At 42.2% G+C, this 20,903-nt stretch overlaps 1 protein-coding gene across 10 annotated transcripts in view; it reads right to left on the bottom strand.

The window, feature by feature from the left end:
- TSNARE1 (t-SNARE domain containing 1) overlaps window positions 1-20,903 on the bottom strand; it is a 311,118-nt gene that overhangs the window by 108,730 nt on the left and 181,485 nt on the right. For all 10 annotated transcript variants that reach the window (XM_088148899.1, XM_088148893.1, XM_088148901.1 and 7 more), the window contains one exon: window positions 10,519-10,686. In XM_088148899.1, the coding sequence (XP_088005025.1) occupies window positions 10,519-10,686 (168 nt within the window). The remainder of the gene's footprint in view (window positions 1-10,518; window positions 10,687-20,903) is intronic.

Raw genomic sequence — 20,903 nt, 5'->3', positions numbered from 1 at the left:
CTTTCTGCACTTGTCGGTGTACATAAGGGGCAGTGTCTGAGCCATGATGTTGAGATGTTTTTTGCCAAAAAGATAAATGCCAATGCGTCTCCCTTTATCTAACGTCATGGCCCACCCTGCTTCACCATACAAATAGCATATTGTTTCATTTATTACTCCTGAGTAATAATAATAATAATGAACATTCCGTAGCACGGGTGGGAAGAACTGATTTCAATCAGCAGAGAAGCTAAATACCTCATTGACTAAGGTACAGAATTTTTTAAAAAAGAAACAAAAATCTCAGCTTTTATGTTAGGTTTCATTTTGACAGGTTTATCTGATTTTGAGGAGTTAACTGGGAAAAAAGAGGGGAAAATATTTTCCTGCAAATCTCTGAACCCCACAGTTTTTTAAAAAAGAATTTAATTAATTAATCAGAGTTTAATTCCTCTCTTTGCAACCCAAGCACATGCCCTTAAGATTACTGAAAAGTGGCTTGCTCTTCACAAGGTATCTACAAAGTGGTCCTGCAAACATGATTCAGCAGCAAACAGTCTCCTTTGGGCTTGAATTGCTTTTAAAAAAAAGAAAGAAACTTGCTGTGATCATTTGCACTGAAAACTGGCCCCAGAGTAGTCTTCTCCAAGTTGTAAGCAAAAGTGAGCATTGTAAGAGCCAACGGGGAGACTAAAGGACACTGAGACTTTGCCTTAGAAATAGGCTGAGGAAGCAGATGGAGACATTTGCTATCAACAGGATGAAGAGGGGCGATTCGGAAGATGCTCTCCATGGTCCTGAACCATCCACACTCTGTAAAGTTTCCACCGGTCAGTTTATCCTACCTTCAGGGTTGCCTTAGCAAACAGCCACAGAAGGAAGCATTTCATTCCTTCTGGACTTCCACTCTGACAATTCCTGGAAGCTGGTTCCCCCTGGGGAAGGCACATCTGTTTCACAACTTCATTTTCTGCTACAGTTTGGCCTCATGCTTGAGAATTTCTTTTGATCATTTTATTTACTTTTGCATATTGCATTCACACCAAGACGGGCTGTGCTAAGTAACTTCTTTACACAGGGGGTGGGGGTGGGGGTGGGGGTGGGGAGACCTTCAAGGTCACAAATAGCAGAGGTGGAGAGTGAGGAATTAGGAGTTTCTAGAACATTGCATTAAAATGTGCTCAAAAGCTTATGATTAATGCAGTAGCTATTAATTAGCAAGTGGAAGCAAAACAATTACTTATACAAATGCTTCTTCTCTCAGCAACTCCAAATATTCTTGTGTCTAAGCAGTTATGGACAACAAAGACGGTATGTTTAATAAAGAAAATGAAAATGCAAATGGAAACTTTTTTCCTATATTAAGTGTAAGACCGTGATGGAATGGAATTATGAAGGCCAAGCTCAGGGAGATAAGCATTTTCTTAGCTCACCGGAACCGCATGGGAGGAACAAAAGGATGAGACTGGCACCTTGCTGAGGAATTCACAGTGTTGTGGCTGGAAGACTTTGGGAACTGGGGTTTTAGTCTGGGAAGATTCTTGCTAGAGGTTGTAGCTAACAAACATAGCTGGACTGAATTTACATGGTCTCTTGGAGTTCCTGGGCTAGGCCCGACATCAATCTTCCCAGACTAAAACCCCAGTTCCCAAAGTCCTCCAGCCAACAATGTGAATTGCTCAGGGAGGTCTCATCCTTTTGTTCCTCCCATGTGGTTCCGGTGAGCTAAGAAAATGCTTATCTCCCTGAGCTTGGCCTTCATAATTCCATTCCATCACAAAGACATAACATGGTTCAAAGATTTGAAGAGGAAGAGGAAGAGGAAGAGGAAAGGAGAAGAAGGGGAAGGAGAAGGAGAAGGAGAAGGAGAAGGAGAAGGAGAAGGAGAAGGAGAAGGAGAAGGAGAAGGAGAAGGAGAAGGAGAAGGAGAAGGAGAAGGAGAAGGAGAAGGAGAAGACGTACGACTACTGTTGCTACTGTTTTGAGTATGTGCTGCAAAAAGAATGACTTAGCAGCTTTGAAAGATTGTCCTATATTTGAGTAAGATGTACAAAACATTCCACACAGAAATTGTTCTGTGTTCCAAACAGCCAAGTTTGGTTGGTCTGTGATTTGACTGAAATATGCATATTGTCTCCAGGCATGAACCCAGAGCAAGTGTATTTGAGCCAGACACAGACCCAGAGCCCACGCAACACTTCTTGAGGATCACGTGCCTCTTTCTCACAAAATCTGTCTGTGCTTCAAAACCTGTTTATGAGCCAATAAAGCAACTATCTGAAACTTTTTTTTAATCTGGGGATACAGACCCCCCTCCTTTCAGAGGTCGAATGGCAAGACCCTTCCAAAGCTAAAAAAGGCAGAATATACAGTCTCTCTATCTTCACTTGACCCTTCTCCAAACTGGTGCTGTTATTTCCCATCTCCCATGATAAAAGACCAAGAAATTTAGTCCTTAAAACCAAGTGAGAAGTAGGGATGAAATGTGTTTGAAGCTGTTCCATGTTTAGCTATACATTTTGTGTGTCTTGCAGGTAGCATCCTGTGGCCGACCTTGTCTAGATTCAAAAGCTAAGTAGGTTCCTCTCTAGTTATTACTTGTATGGGAGGCCATGAGCCAGTCTTAGCCACTTGGGATGGAGCAGGAAGTTGAACAACCTTCTGAAAGAAGGGAGAAGCAAACACTGATGTGTCTATGAAGCCACCAAGAACTAGAAAGAACTAGAAGGATACATCACTGGGGGTTTTCAAACCGAAACTAGACAATCATTTTGGATGGAATGAGGATTCCTGTCCCAGGGAAGGGATTGGACTAAAAACCTTTAAGGTCCCTTCCAACTCAAGGAATCTGTGATTTTTCCATTTTTGTTTTCAGGCAGTGTGTTGAAAAACTATAAAGCAGAAAATCTAAAGCAGTAAAAGAACAATGAAAGCCTCACAAGAACACTAAAAGAAAATGAGCTAGTATTAAGTAACTACACAACAAAACACAACAATTACAACACAACAATTACCATCAACAAGCAGCAATCTAAAATTACAGTTTAAGAAGCAACTATATAAAATAAACCAAAGATTTAAGAGTATGTTTTTAAAAAATGCTTAAACTGCTAAGGAGATTTAAAACACACACACACATACACACACTTGTCTGGAGCTGAAAAAAATACAATATAGATGCCAGGTGGGTCTCTCAGGAGAGTGGTAATACCACTGAAAAGAGATTTTCTTTTGCAACTCCTCTGATTCATCTTGATTTGAGGAGACACCTGCAACCAGGGGGGTTTGCAGTGGTGGGGTCAAGAATCAAGATGGTGGCCACCACCAACACAATTAAATCCCCACTCCTTTTTTATATCCATCACATGTAAAAAGGGGGTGGGCCTTTGGTAGCGTGATCGCAACCACCGTCTTGACTTTTTTTATCCTCTCTCCCCTACCCAGACAACTCAGCCTAAAAGAGGGCTAGATGATGTCTGTTTAAGTTGGGTATCAATAGAAATGCTCCTTTGAATGACATTGTTCTCAGAAGAAACGTCTTCATTTTCCTCTCCTCTTACCTTGAGTCAGCCGGGCTTTACAACAACGTGTCAGATTCCAACCATCTGCTTAAGTCTATTCTTATGCATGGAAACACTTAAGCAAGTTTTCAAGAGCTTTGCTGAACCCAAAGGGAGATTCAAATCTCAGAACTACAACCTGTGCTTAGAAGAAGATAGGGGTGGGGGAGAAGGACAACCCCTCTCCTTGACTTCCAAATAGTGTTTGTATTAGACTATACGAATCCAATTTTACAGATCTCAAGGGAAGAAGACTATAATATACAGTGATTATTAGAAACCAGTCAAAATGACCTCAAATAGATTTCCCTACGCAATCATGGCACCATTAGGTCTTAAACTCTCTGCTGGCTCCATGCCAAAAATGACTCATTCAGCTGCTCCAATCTCAGCTGCTTATTATTCCAAGGAAATTCTTGGTGTGAGGAACAGATGGAATCTTTTTTTTTCCCCCTACAAGATTTTGCTCTCTATTTTCCCTTTCCATTTGCAAAGTTGCATTAAGCCACTTCTGAGTTTCTGATACCTAGAGGAAGAGGGGTTATACTTTGTTGTGGTACATTAAACACACACAACACACACATACTGCAAATAACTTCTTCCCCTAGATTTTCTCTTTTATGTTAGATACAGGGGCATCAATTCTGCTCCACTATGTGATAATCCACATTTATTTAAGCAGCTGCCATTCATCATTGCAGGAGCTAACCTACTCACGGGCCAGAAAAGAGGTTAAACTGTTGGACCAGTAATTAAAATCATGCATTACAGGAAACAATGCATTATTTCCCAGCCTAGGGACCCCACATTTATGTTGAATTACCAAAAGTGTTTTTCAAGCCATGGAAGAGTTAACACAATTGAGATAAAACAGAATAATAAATACATCCTTATTAAATATATACTAGACTTCTTCAACTTGACCTCTCTCCAGATGTATGGACTTCAACTCCCAGAATTCTCAAACCACCCCAGCCATTGATGAGAATTCTGGGAGTTGAAGTCCACACATCTGAAGAGTCCCCAAGCTGGGGAAGGCTGATATGTGGAATGCTGAAGCTCAACTGAGAATGACTAACTAAGGACAACCTGGTCTTGAGAAGGCAAAAGTGGAGCAGAAAATGTAACTTTTCTCTTCCTCTCCTAGGGATGTATCTTGCTGTCTTTGCCCCCACTCCCTACAAATAATTGTCAGTCCTTCAGCCTGGCCAAAAGAATGTGCAAAAGTGGTTGATAACATGCACAGCCAGGTGTCTTGGAGATAAGCCTATGGATGGCTTTTAAAAGGATTAGATCAATTCAAAGGAATGGCTGATCTGCCTAGCTAGGTGTGCGTCCTCTTCCTCCCCACTGCTCATACACATCCCTCCCAAAGCTACATGCTTGGTGGAAGAGGACAACTAAACACCTTCACATTAATTGAGAAAAACAGATAGGAAAGTCACCAGAATGGTGGGGAATTCCAGCAGAAGATCGTCACCAAAAACACTCTAACTCTTACACACATCAGCTGGATCTACCTGGAAAGACAATGGGCTAAGATTATATCAGTCTTCTCACTGAATTCCTGGCATCAAGTGGGCTTTCAAACACAAACGTCACCACCCCATAATATATCCATAATATATTGATGAATATGCAAGAGTGAAATTCCTTTCTCCATGTTTAACGCTACATCCACAACTCCTTAAATATTTGTGTTTTAATTCTATTATCGGTTCATATAATCTGGCATGAGGTCGGGTTCTTTTTGGTGTATTGCCCTTGCTCTTCTTGCTTCAAGCTCCTTTGTTGTCTTTGGCTGTTTTTCAGAAGGCACCAAATGCATAGACTGTGGCATAAGATTCACCATTTTTCAACATTTGGAATTCAAGTGATAAACATTTGGATGACAGACATTTGATGTGGCTGTTTACAAGACAGTACCTTACTGGCTGTGAAATCTCACAGCCAATTCTAACTGAACTTTGAGCACCGTAGAGGAGACATTTTCTCTCTCTGCTCAGAATGAAAATTGCCTCAAAGTCTATTTGTCATAGGCTTATGCAGCCCTTTAGAAGTAATTAAAATGGTGCTTAGAGTACATGTGAGTACAAATATAGCATCTGTCTACAACTCTTTAAGGCAGCCATGTCCTTACTTGGGATTCTGCAGCTGCCCTCTGCAACTGCCATATCATCATAGGAAAGAGCACACTTTCAAAGAAGTGCCAACAGGGGTTACATTTACACCCTGCATGTTTGGGAAACACTTTTTGGGAATTACAGAGAGTCCTCATTTACCAACCACCATTGGGACTGGCAACTCGGTTGTTAAACAAAGCAGCCACTAAATGAAACTATGACTGGGCTTACAATCTGACCTCAGCTTTCCTTTGCTTTACAGACCTATGAAGGTTGTAAATGTGAAAATTGGTCACAAACTCACTTTTTCATCACCATCGTAACTGCAAATGGTCGTTAAATGAGTCAGTCACTAAATGAGGACTATCTGTATATCCACAGTGTAAGGTTTGCCCCGTTCGGCAGAGAAACTCCCGTGACACGTGTGGTTCACAAAAGAGGTTTACTCATGCGTAACGTAGCAGTCACAAGCAAAGCCAGGACCGGCTTGGTACATTTACATTACTCCTTTATAGTTGTCTCAATCCCCCCACGGGCCCCGTTGCTAGGTTACATATTACAAATTAGATTGCAGATTGCCCCCTGTCGTCCCCCCTTCTACTGGAATGGCCGGTTCAGCCCAGTTCTCCTGTTTCTTTGATTGTTGTTGCCTGTGGCGTGGTCGTTGCCTTCGTTGGGGCTCCTGTCGCGCGCCCAGCCGGGAGCATCCCCTCGGCGCTGATCTCTTCCTCAATTCCCGGCTCTCTCCTTTGTCCATAGCGCCCGCGGCCCTCTGGCTTAACACAAGGCATCCGCTCCAGATTAGTGAAGTGGCGCCAGGGGGCCCATTCGTTAGCTTGCGGTTTCGCCTTTCCTCTTTCTGCGCTGGCGCTCGAGCGGTGAAATTGACTAAAGCGGGCTGGGCAAGTTCCTAGGCGGGCGGTGCAGGCTGAACCTGACACACAGCACACTCCTAATCTACAATGGAATAGTATGATAGCATGACTGAAGCATTGTTGCTGGGATGATTGCTGAATCCTTCCTGAACTACGCACTCTATTCAATTAATTTTTTTTTTAATACTGCACTTTATTAATATCTTTATTCTAAGAGATCAAAAGGGTAGGACAAGCAAAGGCTGCAGATTCTGCAAACAGGGGACTTGTCTGGTACCAGCTCCACATTTAATCCATGATTGTCTATTTTGAATAGCAGAACAATTTAGGCCAGTTTACTTGAACAACTTTACCCCTGTTGAACTCTGTGGCTCTGCTTGGACGGTACACTCAAAAGGAGAGGCTGGGGCGTTATGCAAGCAGACCAGTGTAGTTAGATAACCTCCCACACTAATCTGGAAGAGGTTAATTTCAGCTAGCCCTCCAATCCACTGTGGCAACAAAATGGAGTTGCCACAGTAGCTGGAGTTAATTGTCCTTTCTGAAGTAATATTATAGAGTAGCTCAATAAAAATGTCTAGATGCTTCATCTCCATCTCCATTTTGCTTTCCCTCACAGTCACATTAGGGGAAGGAGTAAAAAGAAGAAAGAAGGGGGAAAAAGATGAGCATCCTCACTCTGTCCTTGGTGGTACCAAAACAGACTCCTCCCTCCTTCCCTTGACCTGTCCTTCCTTCCTTCCTTCCTTCCTTCCTTCCTTCCTTCCTTCCTTCCTTCCTTCCTTCCTTCCTTCCTTCCTTCCTTCCTTCCTTCCTCCCTCCCTCCCTCCCTCCCTCCCTCCCCTCCCCTCCCCTCCCCTCCCCTTCTTTCTTCCCTCCCTCCCTGGATGAAAGGAGAATGAGAACAACAGCTTCCCAGTTTCTTCTGTAGTGGCTGGGAGAACTTAGAAAATGACCACTTCCATTTGAGTGGGTCATTGGAGAATGAGTGTTTCCCAGTGCTTTTGGTGGCAAGTCAACCGGGAAGGTAACTGACTAGATCCCCTGTCCATGTAAACAGGACAAGGGAGATCAGAGATCTTTTGTAACCTCCCAGCCATATTTCTACACACTCCATGCACTTCTAAGCACTGGAAATAAGCATCACCATAAAATTAGCTTCATTAGAGATCTATTGCCCCATATAATTCCCATCAGCTGAATTAAGGTTGCAGTTTAGATTAAATCATGTCTAGTGGTTCTCATCTCAGCTTCAGCCCTGGGCCTCTCTTTCCTGCTGAAAGCCTGACGGCAATGGGCAGTTGTAGGAATGTTTTATGTTCTTCTACTAGTGTTGATAACACATTTCCTGCTGCATTAGTAATATTCCCAGATCCACCTTGAAACAATTAACTTAATCCAATTAGGGGGACCCAAGACTATATTTCCTAATCCAATCCTATGATTTATTGTTCAAGTCTATCACAGAGTTCATTCTTAGTTTAACATCTGCCATGGAAGTGAGGTTTTCTGGGTATCTGCAGAGAAAGAAAGAAAACAGCGGCAACAGATGTGCCTGATTCAGAAGATGGAGAGACTGAGAGCTCTAAAGAAAAGAAAGCTGTCCAGATCCAGAGGCTATCTTGATGGATTTTCTACCTAATTTGCTATCTGAGGTTGAGTTTGGCAGGAGTGGGTGGTTACTGATGTTAAAATGGCATGTACACACAGAGAGTGGAAACCCAACCCCTTTTTATAAGTGTGAGACGTGTGTTAAAACGAGGTGGGAGTTCAACCATCCAGTCACACCCACCTTTTTGACATCACTGACCCCCCCCCCACCTGCAAATATCCCTAGGTTTGCACAGATCACACTACTGAGCTATAAATGGGCTGGCTTATTTGTGCTTTAGTTTATTGTGGGAACTGAGCCTGTGTCTTAACATGAGAGTCCAGGTCATCACATTAAACCATGATATAGTGTGTTTGCTACAGCATGTTACACAAATGCAGAAATTGTGTTTGTCTGGGTACAGAGTTTTCCATATTGTCTAACCCTAGCTCTAAGGTGAGCGGGGCCGCGGTGGCGCAGCAGCTTAATGACGCTGAAAGTTGCCGGCCAGAAATGGTCAACACTTAAGTGGTTCGAGCCCAGCTCCGCGCAGCAGAGCGAGCTCCTGCTTCCTCCCAGCTCCTGCCAACCCAGCAGCTCGAAAACTTACATGAGTAGATAAATGGGGACTCTCACTCCGGTGGGAGGAAAAATGCTGGCGGTGCTTGCACGGGAGATGGGAGCAGTTGCCGGTAATGCGGAAGCCGCGCACACCCGAAAAAGGTGCGAAGCAACGGAAACCCCGCTTCCTGCACTCGCCAGCTGGGCTCTGCTCTAGGAAGGAGGCCCTGGCAAACCACTTCCGAAACACCTTGCCTTGAAAACTGCAGGGACTTGTCCAGGCTGACGCCGCAGAATCGGTAACGATTGAGTGCGGATAAAATTTTTTAAAAAAAGCTCTAAGGTGCTGAAAAAAGCAGAGATTCTTTCAAAGTGTCAGTAACTGAATAACTGAAATTCACCCAATAATACAGCACTCGATCATGTTCTGGGCATCTCTAGCATTAAGAGTGTCTTAAAGGTGGAGTTTATCCTGAAGGACATGAGCTATTGCAAGCTTGCTGCAGCAATGCTACCAAGAGCTCTGCTACATCCTCCCTGAGGTACCACAACAATAAGCTCTGAGAGTTGGAGAAAGCTCTCCTTATGTTCTTCAGCCAGAGAGAAGATGGCCTTTCCACTTTTGATTTCAGAGGAGACTTGTCAGTTCTGAACTTTCCATTAAACAATGGAAAGTAGAAAGATGGATCCATCAGTTCTCATCATCTGTACTTTCTAGTTCTCTTGCCAAGGTGAAGCTTTGTTGTTGTTGTTGTTGTTTAGTCGTTAAGTCATGTCCGACTCTTCGTGACCCCATGAACCATATTGCGCCAGGCCTTCCTGTCCTAAGGTGAAGCTGGTAGTCTCCTATTATAATTTCTGGAAGGCCCCAGAGGTCATGGAGAGATCATGTCCTCCTGCATGACTCTGGGGAATTGGGACTGGATGGAACTCCACATCCTGGCTTGGAAAATGGAGTTAGCAGGAGAGAAATCCTAGCTAAGCTTCTGGGAATGCTGGTTCTCATGAGATTTCTGGAAGTTTAGAGCACTGATGCAACTGCTCCAGCAGACCCAGACTGTGAAAGGGCTGTGAAAATGCATCTACTCAAAGCCCCATGATTGGGAACTAAAAGAAGAGCCTTTATCACTACTTGTAAAGAAACAGACTTCAACAGCTGCTGTCACAAAAGAAATTCTCTCTTTTCCTGTTCCCAATTATTTTCCAAAAAGCAGAGGGGCCTGCAGACCTTCTGAGAAATGTGATGACCCCAAATGGATGGAGGCTGAACATTTCTGCCCCATTATTTTTATTAGGACAGGTTGATAGACAGTATGGGTGCCAACACCTTGGAGAATCTCAAAGCCCCCATTTTACCCTTTAAAACCTTGACATTGCCATTTCCCAAAGTTCTTTCCTCCACTGGGGTCTTCAGATGACATAATGTGTGGTTTAAAACATTTTCCTCTTAAGACCCGTAACATTTTTTTAAAAGGGTGAGAAATTTCATGAGGACTTTAGCCATGACCCCCATGATCCCAGGCAGGTCAACCCTCTACTGAAAAAAAATGGCTCAGCCCTATCCTAAATGGATTGGTCAGAGGATGCCCAGCCTGTTTCTCTCCTAAACTCTGAATTCATCCCAAAACATTGGAAAGTTGCCTTCAGCAGACATTTCCTCTACTGGAAAAATCTCAAATCTCTTTTGCTCTAAATTCAGGATTTTATTGAAGCAAATGTACACCTCTCCCACATTCAGGGTGGTCTCTTTTTCCTTCCAATCCTAAAGGGAAAGATGAGGAAGCATACGCTTGGAGCTTGCCAGCTTTCCTGAAATCATAGTTACTGACCTCAATCTGCTTCATGGCTTCTTCCCGTAGACGGATGACCTCTACATCTTCCTCTGTGATTTCTGAGAGCAGGGCATGTTCCTGGTTCTGTTCTAGCCAGGCGCTGTCTCCACCATTGAAGATCTTCTCATCATCAGCCAGGTCAGAGAAAGGGGTCCTGGGGCTTTGCTGAGGAGGAAAATCAAAATAATTAGAACGGTAGGATTCAAAAGCTATGACAGAGTCTTCCAAGGAAGATGGATAGAAGAGAAACCATTAACTGGTGAGACTGCAATACAGCTAGAGAAACATAACCCAAACCAAACATTGCCCAAGTGGGTTGTGTGTGTACATGCACATGTACCATAAAAGGAATACATGAGATGGGTGATCATGGATGTTGGCAGTAATATTGGTATGGGATTAAGAAGATTAAAGTCCAAAACTTCCATGACCGGCTGAAGTCCCAGTCTTTAAGCTTTCAAGGATGGGCTTTGTCAGTTGCGGTTGCTGGCAGGGGTAGAGAATCTGATATCACATTATCTCCCTGCAAGGTCAAAGTGCTGTTTCTGACTTCAAAATGTGTAAAGTTCCATGATTTCGGGGACATTGTCCTTCAGTCCATGAATCACAGCTTTTGAGAAGGCACTACAGAGAGCCCATCATGTAGCAGATTTAAATTTAGTATTCCATAATTCCCTCACTTTCATTGAAACTGGATTATTAAATGTGATGTATGCCCTGGATTACTAAATGTGATGAACCATACATTTGTAAAATGGGGAGGAAGATGGGTTTGTAGGAAATAAACCTGATGAATACTTGAGATACAACCAAGAGTGCCACACGGTTTACAGATTCAAAGGGTGGAAAATTGAATTACTCCTTTGTGAAATTAAAACTTGCATGCTAATATAGCTCTCTCAATTGCATATATTGTTTACCCCTCAAATATAAAAACAGTTAGAGCCAGTTTTAGCCACGCTTAGAAGAGTAGCAATGCAATCAATTAGACATGTGAGTCATTAGTAACTTAAGCATTATAAGTTACATAACTTATCAGGTAAACTTTGCCCATATATACATGCACTCACCCAGAAATTGCCATGTTTTGATAGCTTTTACCACCGGCCCAAATTTATGCTTTTAGGGTACTACAAGACACAGAATTCTCTATGATCACAATCACTACATATCAGGTATTGCAGTAACAGTTGACTTCAATGTGAATTTAAATGCTGAGGGAAAAGGTTTGTCCAAATGTCTGAGTGACATATGGAGGAAGAAAACAATGTAACAGAATTCAAAAATTTTGTCCTATAAAATAGGGGACTGCTCCTGTGTTGAACTCATTTTAATGGTGATTTCAGTGCAATTTTTGCATCTAATGATAGATAGATAGATAGATAGATAGATAGATAGATAGATAGATAGATAGATAGATAGATAGATAGATAGAGATATGACAGATAAAGAGAGAGATGAGAGAGAGAATGAGAGAGAGTGAGAGATAGATAGATATAGAGATTGATGGTAGACAGATGAGAGAGAGAGAGAGAGAGAGAGAGAATTGATTTTCATATTGAATTTTCTTAATAGCAACAATAAAGAGAAGTGTTACAGTAAATGCAGTGAAAGAAATTGGGTAAAGAAGGTATTGCTCATAATGTTTAGTCTGGAAGAATGTAAGGAAGCATGTTAGAGGAAATAATTAAATGCGATTAACACAATAGCAGAATATGAATGTCTTGTAGAACATCCACTTATTCCCCCAGAGGGCTGGCCTCACTTTTTAAAAATAATGTTAAACATTTTATATGTTCACTTACAAAGACAAGGTATTTGCCTTGACTCCTAAGGAGACGTTTTGGGGGTGTGTGTGAATTGTAATAACCCCCCCCCCCAAATTAATAACATGTCACTATCTCCCCTGGCCCTTCCCAGGGGTCAAGATTGCAAAAACTGAAAAGAGTAGCATCTGATACTCTTCCATATTTTGGATATGGGGCTGCATCTAACAAAATGATCATAGCTCAGGAAGCTGTTGGGAGGATGAACTTATTACAGGCAAAGAGCTGGGTGTGAAACACACCTACCCACACAAGGTCTTCAAACAGAGGATGGATAGTTATCTATCAGAGATACTCTAGTAGTTCCTGCACTGAGCAGAGAGTTGGATTTGATGACCTCTGAGATTCTTTCAACTCTATGATTCTACGAGTCTATGACATGGAATATCCATGTGCATTTAGACAAGCTTCATAACATCCAGCTTAGAAAACTGGGCTGAGAAAAAGCCATAAGATTTGAAATCAGGAGACATCAAGAGTTTCCTGTTGGAATCCTGTTTTATTTGCCTGGGGAACAGGAAAATATTCTCAAGTACAGGTAATCCTCAACTTATGATGATTTGTTTAGCGACCATTCAAAGTTACAACAGTGCTGAAAAAAGTGACTTATGACTAGTCCTCACACTTACAACTGTTGCAGTGTCCCCACGATTACATGATTGCCATTTGCGACCTTCCCAGCTGACAAGCAAAACCAATGGGGAACTGCTTGATTCACTTAATGACTGCAGTGATTCGCTTAATGACCACCAACAAAATGTTGTAAAATTGGGTGTGGCCACATGATGCCTCACTTAATGGTCGCACCACTTAACAATGAATTTTCCAGTCCCTATTGTGGTTGTAAGTCAAGGACTACCTGTAAGTTCCTGGCCATCTTACAAAGACCATGCTCTCCATCAGAACACATTGTCTTGGCTCTGATTTTATATGTACAAAGCAGACTGTACAAAGGGAACATAGGTTTCCATTGCTCTCCTGGCAAAAGAAAACAATTCCCATTAACAATGTCCTTGAAATTTCTCTCCCTTAGGGAAGGTGGGAGTATATTATTCTATAAAAATCAGATACAGTCATTCTGAATCTGTCTTTAGTAATACATTCCTAGCTATTTCACAAGAGCTTGTTTTCTCACAATATTTTCTTCCTTGCCCTGCATACTCCATCTCTTCCCAGGCAGCTTTCCACCTGATGCTGTCATTCTCTACCCTTGCATTAATACAGAAAAGCATCAACAGAGTCAGCAACACAGAGATCAGCTAGCAAGTGTGAATCCAAGTTCCAAAGAAGTCTCAGCAGATGCTAAAATTGGGAAACTACAATGCTGATAAACCAAGTTGTATCCCTTCCAGTTTTGCTTTTAATTTAGAAAAAAAGGCTGCACCGAACAACTGCTGAGCTTCAACTTCTATTCACCCCTAACTGTGATTTCAAAAGGAATTTTTAGTTCATTAGATGGGAAAATTCCACCCCCACCCCCAATTTGATTCTTGAACACAGAAGCCACACAGGATTGAGAGATTCCAGAAACTGCAACAGATTGAGCCTAATAGAGAGGACCCAGAGAAAGAAAGAAAGAAAGAAAGAAAGAAAGAAAGAAAGAAAGAAAGAAAGAAAGAAAGAAAGAAAGAAGCAAGCAAGCAAGCAAGCAAGCATCCATCCATCCATCCATCCATCCATCCATCCATTTGATTTATATGGCCACACATCACCCAAGGGGCTGCCCTTGAAGACCACCTGGAAATTCCACCTGGTCCAGAATGCGGCAGCTGAAGCAGTGATGGGCATGCCTTAGTAGGCCCATGTAACACCTCTGCTTTGCGAGCTGCACTGGTTGCCAATTTGTTTCCAGGTGTGATTCAAGGTGCTGGTCACTACCTATAAAGCCCTACACGGCACAGGGCCTGGTTCCTTGAGGGACCACCTGTCTCCCATAGCATCTGCCTGGCTGATTCGATCCTGCAGGGTTGGCAGTTCTGGGTTCCTTCAATTAAACAGTGTTATCTATCATGACCCTGGAAGCGCACCTTCTCTGGAGCAGCGCTGGCCCTCTGGAATGAAGTTCCCCCCGAAATCTGGATGGCCCCCACTCTTTGGCCTTTGGCAAGGGAGAGTGATACCCCTTGCTTCATTGCACTTCCCATCTTTTATCTTTATCTTTTATTGATTTTATTGTAATTTCTTTGATTGTTGTCAGCCACCCAGAGTCATTGAATTCCAACATACAGGAATTATAGTTGGTTGCCCAGTCAGCCAGATGCTTAGACTGGATTTGGCATTTTTGTCCACCTATCGAGTCCTTCCCAAGGACCTGGGATAGGCAGATGTTGTTGTGTGATGGTGTTAAAGGTGTCGTCGCAGGATGTGAGCTGTTCCAAGTCAAGCTGCCTTTTGCAATGGACTGATGGTGATTTTGTCAATGCCGAGGGTCTTCAAGCGGTGCTCCAGATGTTTTGGGATTGCACCCAAGGCGACTATTACTATCTTTGTTTTCTTTTGCCACAGTCGTTCTACTTCTATTTGCAGGTCTTCATATTTTGTGGTTTTCTCCAGTTCTTTCTCTTCATTTCTGCTATCTCCAGGTATTGCAATGTCCGCTATCCAGACTTGTTTGTCTCTCTTATCAACAGTTGTTAAGTCTGGGGTGTTGTGTGGCAGGTGCTTGTCTGTTTGACTTCTAAAGTTCCAGAGCACTTCAGCGTCTTCATTTTCTATTACTTGGTCTGTTTTGTGGTCCCACCAGTTGTTATTGTTATTGTTGTTATTATTATTATCTTTATAATAAACAATAACATCATAACTAAACAATACTTCCTGCCCCAAATGGCTGGGGAAACAGTTAAAGATAACAGGATTAGGACCACCTGGACCTCTTGGGGTGGAGGATGCTGTTCCATAGTGGTGCTGCCACCGAGAATGCACAATTTTGGAGTCCTACAAGATGATACTGTTTGACAGAAGGGATCTAGAGTACAATCCCCCTGCTAGATCTGCTGGGGCAAGCAGAAAAGTGGGACACAGGTGGTTCCATAAATAGCTTGGCCTTACGCAGTGTAGAGTTTTATAGGTGATAACTAACACCTCGAGTCACATCTGGATTCATATTGTATACTTAAAAGATTGAAAGTGGTATATAATTCCAAAACATTCTTTATGAACTTATCCTCTATTGTTCATTATTTTAATATTTCTCTGTTTTTAATGCACAGATGGAATTGTTTTATTATCAACATAACTGAACTGACCCTGCAAATTCATGCATTGCTTCTCTGGTATATCATTTCCTAAGAAGTTACTAAAGTAAGAACACAATTCCACATCTGTTCTGGTGAGAAAAGTTCCACATCTACTCTTTGCCGTTAGACCAACCAACATGCAAAGTTCTTAAGATTAATTCCCTGAAATCAAGAAAGATGTTCTTTTTTAAGCCCATTTTCCTGATGCAAGCTTTCTAAGCATTTCTCTAATGACTTTGTGATTTTTCCCCTTACTGGCAGGTATGTATTATCCTTTTTCAGAAGCATCTTGCACAAACTTTTTTAAAAAGTATCTTCTGAGCAGAATGTTGACCATGGAAAAATGAATGCTAGAACTTTTTCCTTATTGCTGCCCTATGCACTATTGGGAGAGCTGTTTTGGTCTATTTGCAAATCTGCAGCCCTGACAATTTTCTTTTCATTCCCTTCCACAGTTTGCAGGGATGTCAACGGAGAAACGCTTCTGTCCTGCTCTGTTTCCTAGAGGCATTCAGCTGGAAACCCAGCACATGGGCCACTAATCTGATCATGATCTTACATAGTTACGGCCATGGTAATGCTGCAGATACGCCTCCAGCAAATTCTCCAACAAGTTCTTTACAAAACTGAACTTCTCTCTTTCTATTTAGCATCCTCTCCTTTCTGTTCCTTTCATGGCTTGACCTGCTGTGCCAACAGATGGTTGTGGAGCAACTTGAGTGAAGTGGAACTATTTGTGGAGCAAAAACCATAAACATCTTTTCCTCCTTGTTGCCTGCTTTTATTACCTTTGGTTTTTTTCAAGAATGCACTTTATTTAACAAGTGGGCAGTTAGATCACAATAAGGAGACAAGTCAGACCCATAGAGAGCTTGGCAAGTTGAGGTCTTATTTGAAAGGGGTCGACCTTTGTTCATACTGATCGACCAAGTGATGATTTCCCCAGATCATTGGTAAGTTTAAGCTTCAGCTGATTTTTTTTTTTAATTATTGCATTTCAGGCCATTTTAAAAGCTGTTCCTGCCCTTTCTCAACTGCCTGAATTATATTCTCATCATCCTTAAGACTCTGCTGTGTTCTACCTGCAAGCACTGTTCCAGCTGTCACTGCTGGGGAAAAATTACACAGCACAATGTCTTCTACCCGCAATGTGGTGCAAAGTGACACTGCTTGAAGCTTTATGGTCCTTTCCTGGAAAACCAACACACCAATCATTATTTCAAAGACTTGCAATTTAGAAAATCCAGGTTTGCAGCATTCCCACAAAACCTTCTCTCAGGATGAGGGTTTGTTCTGATAGTTCTCATTCCTGTGGTTTCCCTTTGACACAGTCCATCATTTTAGTCCATAGACAAAGGACCCAACAGATGATGTTGATGATGTAGCATCAAACTAGTGTCACCTCTCAGCAACCATATAGGGAGATTTTCTCCAGGTTGATCTTTTTCCAACCTGGTCCTTCAGGTCTTCCAATGGTGCACCCATCACCACTATAACTGAGTCCACCCACCTTGCTGCTGGTCATCCTCTTCTTCTCTTTCCTTCTACCTTTCCCAGCATTATAGCCTGCTCCAGAGAGCTAGGTCTTCACATATTGTGTCCAAAATATGATAAGACTCAACAGGAGCCTGTGTGAAGCAACACTTTAGCCCCATACTGTACTGAATTCTTAGCCTATCCAGCTGAAGGATTTCAGAAAGAGGATCTGAAAAGGCCACTGCTTAAGCTTTAAGAGAGCTATATGTAGCCCTTAACTCCTCTTTTGCTCCTCCAGATTCACTTGGACTTAGTTTCTGAAAACTATGGTCTATGGCTTTGTCTTTTTGAGGTAGAAAACATGAAAAAGCTGTAGAGTAAAATAGGCTTATTTTAAGAGCCAGTGAGAGCCAGTGAGGTGTAGTAGTTAAGATGATGAACCAAGACTTGAGGATCCAAGTTCAAATCCACCCTCTGCCATGGATGCTCACTGGGAGCTTTTGGGCCACCAACTGCAGTAAATTATAATGTGGTATGTTTCATTATGGCCTTGTACGATTTGTGAAATAATCCACTAAGATTTGGACGCAAGCACCTTCAGTTAAAGGAACGAAAAGCAGCTGTTAGGTCTCAAAGCAATAGTTAAAATTCCCTTTCCTCTCTGGCTTCGACTGTATTCCTTACAAAGCAGTTCTAAATATCTACCTACCGCAGCCCTGATCATGCCAAAATATTGATGACCACCCACTATCACAAAGGAGGTCTCTAGAGGACTACAGCTGGTGAATATTGCTACTGCCAGCACCAGGGACCAATTCAGATTAAAGGGACATAGTGGATCCAATTGCTTATGCTCATCATACAGTATGTAAATGATGTCAAGGAGTTTTTTGCAGTAATCTATAGTGATCCAAGCTAACATCTAAGGTGTTGAGTCAAAACATTCTCCCCAGTTTTTCCGTATGTATATATTTGGAGGCATTTCTATCCTATTTTTTCTCTTTGAGGGGACAAGGCACAAGACATGAGTCTTTCTCCCCCCGGTCCCAATCTTATTCCCACAAAAACCGCTCTGTAAATTTGGTTTGGCTGAGAGAGGAATTGGGGCAAAATCACATAGTGAGTTGCATGGTTGATTGGGTGAAGACCTGAAGTTGGATCTCTCTGGACCAAGTCTGGTCCCTTAGCCACAACACTGCCCTGAGTCTCTGTTCAGTGGCTTGTAAACTTCCATGTCATGTATGCAGAAAATAATATCTTACTAGGAACTATAAAACAGCCAGTTGTTTCTGTGTACACAGAATTTGGCTGCCATGTTTTAGCATCACTGCTTTAGCTCAACTATCTAATTCTGAATAAGATTGTCAGCTTTGGGTCTGGCTGTGTGATTTGATTATTAGATTACATTCATAATCCACTATGCCTCTAGGGCCATAAAGCAGCATACAGAGCCAGAAGCCTGTGAAGGAAGATGGGATTTCATCCAAACAAAGAAATATGGGTTGTTATATCATGACCAAACCCAGTTCTTTATGCACTGGCATGTGCTATCATGGTACAAGAACAAAAGGGGGGAGTTTGCATCATGACATTCCAGTGCTTGTCTCATCAGTTGCTGCCCTTTACCCCCACCTCACAGATTCACATGTACACAGCGTGCTAAGATTTTTCCCTCAAAACATCACTGTGAGGAAGGGTGTGAGATAGGAACAGATCTAAGGTCACCCAGTGCACTTCCAGGCCTGAAGGAGAACTTGAATTTGGATCTCTTTCATCCTAACTCAAAAACTCAACCCATCCTCATTTCTGTTTTTCTATAGTGGGCTCTCAGCAGAAAATTCCTCTGATCTGTTCCTCTGAAACATTAAACCAACTGGATAAAAGAGAGATCTCAGCCCCACTAGGTAGACCAGAGCCGGAACTCAATTCCACAGGAAGGCTAACATTACTTTTCTTGAGAGTGGCTATACCTCTTCCCCTTCTTATACTCCAGTGAATCTGGGAGGTGTCTGCCTCAGCTGCTTCCAAATGTTATCTCATAGTTCTGGACTTAAAAAATGCTTTGGCCCTTTTTGCCTAGGCAACAGTTCCTGTGTATCTCCATCAAGGTCATCTTCCTTACTCTCTGCAAGAGGAGGCCTTGACCCCCAGCCTTCTTTCTGACAGCAATAGCAAAAGATGATTCCTGGGTTTTCTGCAATATGGTTGATCATCCAAGATTCATTCCAAAGACTATTCAGAGTGAACCATTCAAGACTAGTATATATATTTAGAAAAACTGAGACAACCAACTTCTTATCACCAGAGCAGGAAAACAAAAGAGTACATTGATCATCATGCCTCATCATAAGGACTCCCTTAAGTGAGACACAGGACAAAGAAAACAATCTAGAGAGTACCATGCCTGTCTTCCAGAAGTCCTCCAAGGAACTGGGGTGGGTGGCTGGCGTGAAGAGGTTGGCCAATACACTATTTTTCCCAATCCTGAACTTAAGCCCCAGATTCACCATCTCTCATGGGGTGGCCACCCCTGAATTTTTGTCTTCGGTTTATAGCAATGAAAAGTCTAACCATATCGGGGTCTCAGTGTCTGAGCCCATATTGAAATAGTATAGTCTAGACCCCTGACTGAGATCCAGGAACACACATGCATTTAAAGTTTAGTCCTGAGTAAAAAAGACGGTTCAAAGGCATCAAGGTAACAGACTGGCATGCAAATAAATACTGAGTGTTCAGTCAGAAGCAATATTTTGCCTTTTTAATCAGATGGTTTTCTGTTCCATGACTCGATTTAGTCAAAGCACCCAGTTTCTTCCCTCATAATGATATCTACTGAGGTTGGTCCAAGTCCCATCTGCCTTCAACCCAGGGACAATCAGGTTTTATACAACAGCCTTGATGAAGCTGAGCAGATCTGGGTCAGGGTACAAGGTCACCCAGGAACTTCACATATACTATCTTATGCTCCACAGAGGAAAGATGCTTCTCCTTTGGCTTGTAAAGGATGCACTAGTGAAGTCTGAGATGTCCCCCTATCCAACTCTGGATGCTATAAATTGTTTCTCAAAGAGATAGGAAAACAACTTTTCCTAAGCTGATACTGGTCTTCATGATGACAACAAGAATAAGATGGGGTCCCTTGGTCCTCCGTGACTTTGACTCAACATAAATTAGAATAGCAGCAAGAGCAGGGAGGGAAGGAATTCCTTTAATATGCATTTCAATATTTATAGACTACCAGCTACCAAAGGTATAAAAGAAGTTTTACAAATTATTCACTGTGATTCCCCAGTCCTTATGAGCTTTGCTGTTCATTGTTAAAAATCATCTGGAATTTCTTGGAGCTCCTGGAAATGATCTCTGGACACTATGAGAAAAAATAATAATTTTTGAAATGGCAAAATATGAGAAAGTAGGGAGGTTTATCCAACTTGGTAAGCCCTTTTTAAACCGGGGTTGAACCTGAAAGGAGTCATAAAGGTTTCTGAAGAATCTCAGCCTCTTTCTACTTCCACTTGTCAGGTTTGAAACGTGAACCTGCCACTAATTAACATTTCAAAATGAATAATAAAACCCAGCCACTAAAACTAACTCTGGCATTCTCATTTTTTATCATTCCAGCCAATTCATTCCAGCCAGCAATAGCTACAGAGCAACAACAAGATTCCTTTTCTGACTTTGAAAGATGTGTCTGGCGTTTAATTCTTATTGATTACCCGGCTTAGGAATTATACTCAAGACCGTTGCCTGTAATCTAAATGTTCTCTTGGGGAACACCGAAATAAGGGCTTATTTGCTGGCATTAGGGGATCTGAAGATCATTTGAAATCACAACTGGCTTATA

The sequence above is a fragment of the Python bivittatus genome, unplaced genomic scaffold (assembly GCF_059951505.1).
Source record: "Python bivittatus isolate LINGU-HERP-01145 unplaced genomic scaffold, Pbiv_v1 ctg000590_np1212, whole genome shotgun sequence".
NCBI lineage: Eukaryota > Metazoa > Chordata > Lepidosauria > Squamata > Pythonidae > Python > Python bivittatus.
Note: the sequence above shows the minus strand (reverse complement) of the source record. Positions and strands in the feature narration are given on the sequence as shown.